This window comes from Haplochromis burtoni, unplaced genomic scaffold (assembly GCF_018398535.1).
Source record: "Haplochromis burtoni strain Fernald_Lab_line unplaced genomic scaffold, NCSU_Asbu1 Contig_1031, whole genome shotgun sequence".
NCBI lineage: Eukaryota > Metazoa > Chordata > Actinopteri > Cichliformes > Cichlidae > Haplochromis > Haplochromis burtoni.
This window is the reverse complement of record NW_024583392.1, coordinates 64,360-74,808: the sequence shown is the minus strand read 5'-3', so window position 1 is coordinate 74,808 and position 10,449 is coordinate 64,360. Positions and strand designations below refer to the sequence as shown.

The 10,449-nt window shown below is 41.8% G+C and overlaps 1 protein-coding gene across 1 annotated transcript in view; it reads right to left on the bottom strand.

Annotated features, from left to right (window-relative positions):
* Positions 1 to 4,226, bottom strand: part of LOC102292987 (polycomb group protein ASXL1) — a 21,950-nt gene extending 17,724 nt beyond the window's left edge. The window contains exon 1 of the mRNA XM_042216377.1: positions 3,852 to 4,226. Coding sequence (XP_042072311.1) covers positions 3,852 to 3,908 — 57 coding nt within the window. The 5' untranslated portion in view covers positions 3,909 to 4,226. The remainder of the gene's footprint in view (positions 1 to 3,851) is intronic.
* Between the last annotated feature and the right edge of the window lie 6,223 nt (positions 4,227 to 10,449).

Genomic DNA, 10,449 nt, shown 5'->3' with positions numbered 1-10,449 from the left:
CTTATTATGGGAAATAAATATTTAAATAAAAACAAGCTGCTGATTATTTTACATTTTACTTGTGAGCAACGGCACATTTAAATCTTACAAATATAGTTATTTGGCTTATATCGTGATAGATATCGTTATCGCCTGAAATGAAAAAAACATATCGTGATATGAAAAAATCTCATATCGCCCAGCTCTAGTTTAGAGTATTTCTCATCTTAAATTGCAGATTTTCTGCAAATCCCATTCTAATATTCTGAGTGTGCAGAATATCTGTGATTGTCTGGCAGATCCTCACCAATGTTCAGGCTAGGCTTCAGTGTACTTTAAGTATTTAATGGTGAATCTTTATTTTTCAAAGCTACAAAGCTAACAGTGATAGAGAGAATCGTTGCGATGATTCTACACTGCCTCTCCTGCTGACTGCTTTGAGGAGGTGAATACGCTGGGTGTGGGGCACTACCACGACTGGTCTCTAATCTCAGTCTTCTTACCGTCCAGAACTTGACTTGGCTTGGCTTATAAACTCGCCACAAGTTTGCAAGTCCTAAATATCAGATACTGGAAATCCACAGTTAGAAATAGAGCAGGGCGCTATAACCAAAAATATTTATCACGATATACATTTGAAAATATATAATTGACACTAGACAAATTACTTTGCAACTCCACAACTTTATTAGCGCAAAAAACCCCATCAATGTATTTTCACTTGAACAAGCATCTGTTTTTTATGTGCATTAAAGTTATATAAAAATTTAACAGTGCAAATGCAAAATCCTTGCTGACAGTATAATATCCACAAAACTTAAAAAGAAGTTATACACACACAATACGGTAATATTATGTTGAAGCACAGTACATATCACTCCGCGAGGCTCCTGCCTACGATAGTCGTAATGCTCCGACAATCCATCAAGCGGTGCGGGTTCGTAGCTTAGCAAAGTCGTACTAAAACATTTGACAGATTTTCGAGCGCCGTGTACGACATAAACTCATTTCAATGTCAGTAAAAACAACCAGAATTCATACATAAGGCGCACGGGATTATAAGGGCCCTGTCGACTTTCAGAAAAATCAAAGGATTGATTTTAAGTGTGCCGTATTTTCCAAAAAACATGGTAATAACGACGGCCCGCTAGCATGCTCTACCAAAAATAGTGCTTTGTTGTGTATCTGACGGACGAAAGCCAAACCAGTTCCACACCACTGAAGTTGCAGCATTTTTACAAACCAGTTCTGGTTCATCTGTTTCATTCAACAATCTGCTTTTGCCCTCCTCATTCTCCGTCGCCGCCATGCTTTTTCCGCCATGTGCGTATGAAAACAAAGGCACTGCACATGCGTGTTTTACCCATATTCTATTGCGATATTTCATTTTCTTATCTTTGGCCAACATTATACCGGTATTACCGTGAATGGTATGATATGGCCCAGCCCTAGTTAGAAATACTTTATACTGTTTTATAGAAAAAACTTCAATCTTTGTTTCAGATCAGGGAACCGAATGAAAAAAAAAAAAAAAAAATGGGCAAAAGCTTAAAAAGTAATGTGAAGCATCAGCTGTGAATGCCTACTAGAGCTGCCAACATGGTTGCTTCACTCCACACCATGCCATCTAAACACAGGTGCAGTCATTTATACTTGCTGTTAAGGCGCAAGAAGCCGCTGCAGTGGTCTCCTAAATGACAATATCGCATGATATGTGCTGATAAGGAGGAGAAGTGGTCAAAACCAGAAGCCAAGACTTTGCCAAGTGGTTTTTTTTTTTTGCAAAGTTCTTTGCACAAACTCAAGTTTTCATACAACTGCAACATTCCCTCTGTGTGTCAGCATGTCGCTGAGCTTATATGCAGGTTTATCATTAAAATGGCGGCACAATCATACACTTGTGTCTTCAACCCAGCAGCGCCGGCCATGCGCAACACGCCATGTTACAAAAATCAAGAGGTGCACGACCAACCGACATGCCACAAACATTGTGTGGCACAACACAGGTTGTGATGTGAAAATCTTCATCAGACACAGGCGAGACAAGCAATGAAAACATGTGCACCCCCCCCCCCCCCCCCCCCAAAAAAAAAAAAAAAAAAAAAAAAAAAAAAACGAAGCCAATGAAATCCAGCTATCCATAAAATGTGCCTGCACATGTCAATCACTGCCACACCGCACAGCTTCAAGTTTCCTCAACTAGTCTGGACAAGGAACCCTGAAGGACAGATGAAAAAGATAAGAGAACATCAGAACAAAAAGCACATTGCTGAGCGCCTTGTGATTTGTTGTTTAGAAACACATCAGCAGCAGTTATGTGAACCAAGAACAAATCAGAGTACTGCAGCATTGTTTCTCCACAAACTGCAGTATAACTAAGGCATGATGGCCAAGAAAACACTACAATGGTTTTGAATGATCCAACATCAACTCAGATGTCCGTAAAAGTGTACTGTATGACAGCATATCTACAAAGATGCACTAAAATGCCAAACGCTATAAACACTAAGTAACCAAGGCTTCAGGATTAGCATAAGGGGCTAAACAACTTGCTTGCTGCTGCACAGAGGCAAATATCCTAGAGGAAGACCAAACTGCCGGTTTTCATCTCTGAAAAGGATTATTTCCTGATGAAGAGTGTGAACATTTCTCATACTTTTACCTGAGAAAATATGTTTAAACATGTAGTCAACAGTGTGAGGTTTTTGCATACACTTCTGACTACTTTAATCCAGCTAGTAAATCAAACCTGTCCACTGAGTCCCACAATCTAAACTTCTGAAAAAGACTCCTTTAGACAGGCACTATCAACACACCGTTAACACTGATCTGTTCCTGACATTTCAGTTTCCAGTACTGGTGAAATGGACATGAGTATTGAGGGCGCTGTTTCTAATGTTTTGCCTACCACATGTTATGTTCCGGCTTTGAGGAGTAAAGAAGGAGGCCTAGTTTGCCAAAACACAGCTAGCGAAGCCATTTAACTTAGCCGGTCTGAGCTTCACCCCAAATCTACAATCATGAATATGCCTTATCTGCCATGAGACCAGTTTCACAGCTGTGTATTTCCATTGTTTCATGTGCACGTATTACATGTACCATAACCAACCCAACCCAGATCCTGCTAGTGCCTAACGTGTAATTTGTAGCTATATAATAGGACTAATATTTGGTTTCTGTCCGACGTTGTTTCTGCTCGTTGTAGCGTTTAGCCTGCTGTACCGGACGGCTCTTTACACAAGACACCATTCAGCACTAACGCGGATTCCCATTAAAGCTGAGTTAGTGGTTAACCTTAGCTGTTAGCTTTGCTAACGTTAGCGTGCATTATCGTCAACAACATCCACGGCATTGAACCAAATGTGCACTACATTAACGTGCACATTTGGGTTTAACAGATTCAGTGATATGGAGGTACATTAGGTAGTAAACCTGCATTAGAGTTTACCTAGCTTTTCTTTTTCTTCTTTATTTTATTTTATTTTATTTTTTTACTCAAGTTGCTGGAATGGTAATAAGCGTAAAGCTAGCAAGCTAGCTCCCTAGCAAACAAAGAGCTCAAAACAGGAGACGTGCACGATAGCATGCTAGCCAGCGTTAGCATACTGCGTCACGTAGCTTTTTGTGTCAATAGCAGAAAGAAACGGGAAAAGATGGAAAATGTAGCTACGTTCTTCCATATATATTAAACACAACCCTTCTGGCTGTATTTAAGTTGTTAGAGTAACGCCACAGTGCCAATAGCTAGCTGATACTACAGCAGAAACCATAGTCGTGAGCAGAATAACGAAACCCACACATCTAGACCCATCAATTCACATTAAACCACATATATTTTGCATGTAGCTGAATACATTAAAAAATGAGATTACCATGCGAGCAGCCTCAGCCCAGGTCCGCTCCTTCTTTCTCTTTTGTTTGTCCTTCATTTCCTCTGCGCTGGTGTTTGCGGCTAGTCGCTGTGTGTCTACAAAGCAACCTCAAAATACGATGGCGGTTTAGTTGTTTAGCAAAAATGCTAACTAAGCTATGGGATAACTGTGCAGATGCCAGTCAAGAGCTTCCTTTTAGCTCGGCTCAACGCTGCGGTGTCTGCGAGTCTCTCAGAATCGCTACTCGGTCTTAATTAGCTCAACATACATAGTCTTTCTAGCATAGAAGCCGTGTGGACCAAAGGGATGACTGTGCTGCTGCAGGACAAGCCTCTCTGGAATGCAACAACCAGGTCAAAGGTCAAACCGTCCGCAGGAATGCAACAAAACAAGCCCTGCCCTCCGCTTTCATATCCTGCAATTAACCACATTTTGCATGCAAACTATCTGATATTTTCAGAGTTAAGCTCGCACGTAGTAATGGAGCTCATATGAACAGAATAATCTTTAATTCAGGGTGAATTGATAACCTTTCATCATTAATTCAATATGGTTTCAGTTATTTATTTCAGTTAAAATGTGTCTGCAAATAACAGATAACTCCAGCCAAATGAATACACATCGGAATCAAGACAATTAGGACACTAAGATTTAATTTTGGACCATGGTAAGTCATTAAAGATGTAACAGATACTCAGTTGGTACAAGGGTGCTGTATTAGAGTACTTCAGAATACTGTACATATACCTCAGAAATATATGTACACAGCTTTTTGTGAAAGATGCTCCTAACTGGCCTCTTCACTGCTGCACTGTGCATATACACTCAGTAGCCAGTTCATTAGGCGTACCAAAGACTCATATACACGCATTGCTAATCAGTAACTCAATGCATTTAGGCATATCGACAGGGTCAAGAGGACCTACTGAAGCTCAAAATGAGCATCAGAATGAGGAAGAAATATGATTTAAGTGACTTTGAACGTGGCATGCTTCTTGGTACTAGACAGGCTGGTCTGATTCTTTCAGAAACTGCTGATCTGTTATAATTTTCTTGCGCGGCCAAGGGTTTTACCCAGACCAGCAGCTCTCTGGATGAAAATGCCTTGTTGATGCCAGCGGTCAATAGAGACAGCCAGACTGCTTGAAGCTGATGGGAAGATAGCATTAACTCAAAGAACTAATTCTTACAACCAAAGTCTGCAGATGAGTACCTCCGAATGCACAACATGTCAAATCTTGAAGTAGATAGAATAGAATAGAATAGAATAGAATAGAATAGAATAGAATAGCCACCTTATTGTTATTTAGAACATACACACAATATAGAAGTTCATGGCGTTTACTTGTCATTGGACTGCACAAAACAAATAATGTAAATACATGTAAATTTCAAGGTATAATGTACATTATTATTATACATTATTATTAGTATGTAAAACCGTACACAATATTATGAAATAAATATATTTCACAGCAATAATAGCAGCAGAGAACAACTGCCTTAAGTATACAGTCATGGAGTAATTCAAGGAATGTGCCTTGTGCATATTTGGAGAGAGGGGTGCAGTTTGGGGGCTATTTGTGTGTCATTAAGAGTCTAATGTCTTGGGGAATTAAACTTGCTGAATTTGTCTATCCTCATCCTGATGCTGCAAAACCTCCTTCCAGAGGGTAGCAGGGAAAACAGTTCGTGGTGATGTCTTGTCCTTAATGAGACCCACCACTGTTGTCACCACTGTGACATCTACACACTTGATGATGAGATTAGAAGCATATGCAACGCAACACATACAACTGTGGACTCAGGACACAGCCTGAGGGGAGCTGATGGAGAGAGAGATGGTGCTGCTAAAGCTTCTGTTTCCCACTGTCACAAACATAGGTCTGTTAATGAGGGAGTCCATCAGCTAGTTACATATCGTTAGCTTCATAGCATAAGTGCCTAAGTCATTTTTTGGTCAAATTGAAAATATCAATTAAAAATATGCATGTGATATTTAGAAAATTAGTTTTTTCTTGTTTTCCGAAAACACAAAAAAATGACTTAGGCACTTATGCTATGAAGCTAACGTTATGGGGGTGGTGATGCTCAATAGCTTATGCAGCATAATCATATTGAATGCTGAGCTGAAGTCAACAAACAGCATTTGCACATGACTGTGGGGTTAGTGAAGAGGGGCTGCTGCCCTCCGTACATTCACTCTCCTCTGGGTTGAACATGAAAATTAGTTCACTGTACTCCATTGGTCTCCACGGTCTGTATCTAAATCCCATTAGAGCACCTTTGAGATGTGGTTGAATCGGAGATCTACATCATGGATGCAGCCAATAACTTTACAATAATTGTGTGATGCTGTCATGTCAGCATGGACGAGAATATCTGAGGAATGTTTCCAAGTAAAGAGACTTAGGGGGTTTTTGTTGTTGTTTTTGAATGCTAATTCAATCATATCAATAAAAAAAATGGGCAAATGCCAGCACAAACAAGTGAGCACTTAAATTCATTGGATCTGTGATTAAATAACCAATGATCGATTAGGGAAGAATTTGTTATTTGAGGATGTGACATTGTAGGGAATATTTTTTTAAACGTGCTTTTAGACAAAAAAAAAGTTGATCTATCAAATAATAAAAATGACCACTGATACTTTGATAATTGTATTGACAATAAAAAAACTTCACAAGTACCACATGAAAACATTATTGTTTAATGCATATGTACCCTGTGACAACTTGCTCATATAGATGATACATTTATTGAAAGTGCAGGAAAACATGACTGGTTAAGCTGGAAAAAAATTGCATATAATAAAAAAAATAATTTTAATTGCATTAAAAAAAACTCATGCTGATCACTACCATATTTCTTCATTTGGCATGCAAATCCAGTTTAGTGCCACAGCCAGCCTGGTGGGGGCAGAGGCATGACACCTCTAGAAGTTTGATTTGAACCTGGTGGACTTTGGAGGCCAGCACAGAACCTCCAAATCACAGAACAGAAGGGCACACATCGGGAATCAAGAGGGATGATGCAACAAAGCATACAGACAAACAAAGGGTTTAAATACACTGTGATAAAACAATGACCCACGCATATAGCGTTGTATGGTGAATGACTTTACTGTATTTGCTGAATTTCTCTTTGCAGCAGTTTTTCAGCTGCTTCCTCCTCTGCTGCACATCACACACACCTGTTCCCTCAGGTCCTTGCATCCACCTCAAATGGGTTAGACACGATGAGGTCAGGTGAGTGGATCAGCCTCCCCTGACACCACTCCTCCTCCCACTACACCCTCCACTGGAGGGGCATTTTCCAAACAGAGGGTCAAAAGGTGGCTAAGGAGGAGAAGAGAGCTCTTTTTTGGTCTTGGGATGTAGGCAGGATGCAATGGGTGCTGTTTTAGCCATCTAAGGGCGGGCCTGCCTTCCTCCCAAGAGGTACACCAGATACTGTACCTTCCTGCGTCCAACTGCACACTTTTTTTGGTGGGTTGTGAGCCCTGCCTGCCTCAGGGACACCAGCACTGCAGCCACCAACTGCAGTCCTGGTAGAATGACACCGTCATCTTAGTAGGTGGCCACATATGCACCATGTGGAGGCAGCACCCAGTTCATGAGTTGCTGGAAAATGGCTGGGACAACTGGTACAAACCGTATGGAGTGGAGAAGGCTGCTTTATCCTTGGACTCTGCAGAGAAGGGGAACTGCCAGTTGTTCTTGGTCAAATCCAGTTTAGTAAAACTGGTCCAGGAGCTCATCAACCCGGGGCATGGGATAGGCATCAAACTGTGACACCTCATTCACCTTGCAGTAGTCAACATGGACTCATATAGACCCATCTTTCTGTACTACAAGAACTATGGGGCTACACCATGCGGTGTCCGACTCCTCTATTACCCCCATTTTCAGCATTTTGGCCAATTCTCTCCGAATAATTTGACTCTTATCCTCAGGTAACCTGTATGGCAGGGAACACACTGTTACACCAGGCTGCGTTTTAAAATACCACTCTATGAGATTTTGCACATCCGGGCTCGGAGGAGAACACATCTGCAAACCACTATTGCAATACAGCAACATAACCTAAGTAAACTGGCCGGTCCCAGCTCTCACCCGAGGAACAGGAGCAATGATTTTGCATCTGCAAATGTTTTTATTGTAGCTCGTCTGATCAACTCCTAGCTTCCTGCTCCAAATGTATAAAAGGCTCCACCCACAGGTACATTCGGGGATAATCGTGGGCGGATCAATTATTAACGTTAAACCCTAGCTACTGCTCCCTGTATCTTTGCATGTTAACCAGGTTACGCATCCCCTCAGGCCCTTCCTGATTCCGGTGCAGAATCTCATTGATTTTGAATTAGCTATACAGTTGCTCATTCCACTCCTCATGCTCGAACCTCGCATACCAGCCAAAGCCCTAAATAATCAAGTGTTTGCTCACATCACTCATCGAAGTGAACCTGTCACATTAGTCACATCAGGTAATCATAGAGAGTTACTTATCTTTTTCACATTTAATTCACCTGCCACCCTACTTATTCTTGGTTTCCCCTGGTTAGGACTCCATAACCCTCATATAGACTGGTCTGGTCAATGAATTGCTAGCTGGAGCATGTTTTGTCATTCAAACTGCCTCACCTCCACTTGCCCACACAGTCTGGTAAACCCTCATACCATGCACCGCACCGCACCGGATGTTACCTCCGTCCCATCAGAATACCATGACTTACAGGAGGTATTCAGCAAACAAAAGGCTCTCTCACTACCACCCAACAGACCATATGACAGTGTGATATATTTTCTCCAGGGATCTGCTACCTACCAGCCGCCTGTACAACCTGAATGAGTGGCCATGGAGAACTATATCCGGGAATCTTCGCAGCTGGAATCATCTCCCTGTCCTCTTTTCCGGTGGGGGCCAATTTCTTTTTTGTGGGGAAAAAAGATGGAACTCTTTGGCCATGCATAGATTATCGCAAGTTGAATGACATTACGATCAAAAACAAGTATCCTTTTCCTCTAATAAATTCTGCTTTTGAACCTCTTCAAGGTGCCACAGTGTTTACAAAACTAGACCTCTGCAACACATACCACCTGGTTTGCATTAGAAAAGGAGACAAATAGAAGACCACGTTCAACACACTACTTGGACTTTTTCAGTACCTAGTAATGCTGTTTGGCCTAACTAATGTCCTGGCTGTTTTCCATGCACTAGTGAATGATGTCCTTAGGGACTTTTTGAACAGATTTGTCCTTTTATATTTGGATGATATAGTGATCTTTTCCAAGTCACTTGAAGAACATCAGCATCCTTCAGTGCCTCCTGGAGAATAAATTGTATGGCAAGGCCAAAAAATTTGAATTTCACTCCCCCTCTCTTTCTTTCCTTGGCTACATCCTGGCAGGAGGGCAGGTAAAGGAATATCCAGCCAAGGTCCAAACGGTCAAGGAGTGGCCAACACCTGCCTCACAAAGACATCTTCAACAGTTCCTGGGTTTTACCAACTTCTACAGACAGTTCATAGGTAACCACAGTCAGGTAGCCTCACCCTTAACGCGCCTCACTTCCATCAAGGTTCCATTTACCTGGACACCAGAAGCAGACACTGCTTTCACCAAGTTAAAAAAAATCTGTTCACTACAGCACCAGTTCTGATTCATCCTGATACTGACAAACCATTTGCTGTGGAGTTAGACGCTTTAGACCAGGGGTCGGCAACCCTAGGCACGCGTGCCACAGTTGGCATGCGAAGTGTTAACTGATGGCACGGCCATAGCTGGATTGGCCATCGGGCATACCGGGCATTTACCACCACCAAATAACTCTGTTGTTTGGTGGTGGCATCGCAGAGCTTCCACAGATTCAGTAAAATTAACAAGTGGTGGAGGCCAGCACGTGGATGAGGGAGATCGGAGGCAGGACGAGGAGAGACCCAAGGCGGCCGCCGGTCCGAGCGTCAGGTGAACTGAACTTCAGGTAAGAAGTTATGACCTGCAGTCTATCTGGGTCAGATATAAACCAAGTTTAGGTGTAGTTTATTTTCGTTGTGCTTACTTTTTACAGTCAGTTACAATAACTCGTACTGTGTACTAGCTAGCATGATGGAGTTTCTATACAGCTGGGTGGGTGCTTTGATGTTACTGATGTTGAACTTTATTTAATTCATAAGCTTAGTTAGTAGAGTTGCCAACCGTCCCATAAAAAGACGGAATCCTCCCGCATTCAGAGAAATTATTACGCGTTTCGTGTTGAGCTGAGAATGAAAAAGACACAAAGGTGGAGTTATTCTTTGTCTTTCCTGCACAGCTGCCTCTTCTTCTCTCATGCTCACCCCTCTCTCTCCTGTTGCTACTTTAATCATGAAACTGATCAATGATTGGCTTTTCTCTCTTCTTTGTTTATCGCCCACTTTGCACCAGAAAGAGGAAATCGCTGGATGTCGCGCTAAACAACAGCAGCACGTTTAAGCTTGATCAGCTGTTGTTAGAATTTATTTAATATTAATTTCTAGTATCAGCTGAGGTTTGCTGGAGCCACAGCTGTAAAAAGTGCTGGTCATGATATCGGTTTGTATATCTGGTGAGAGGGAAAC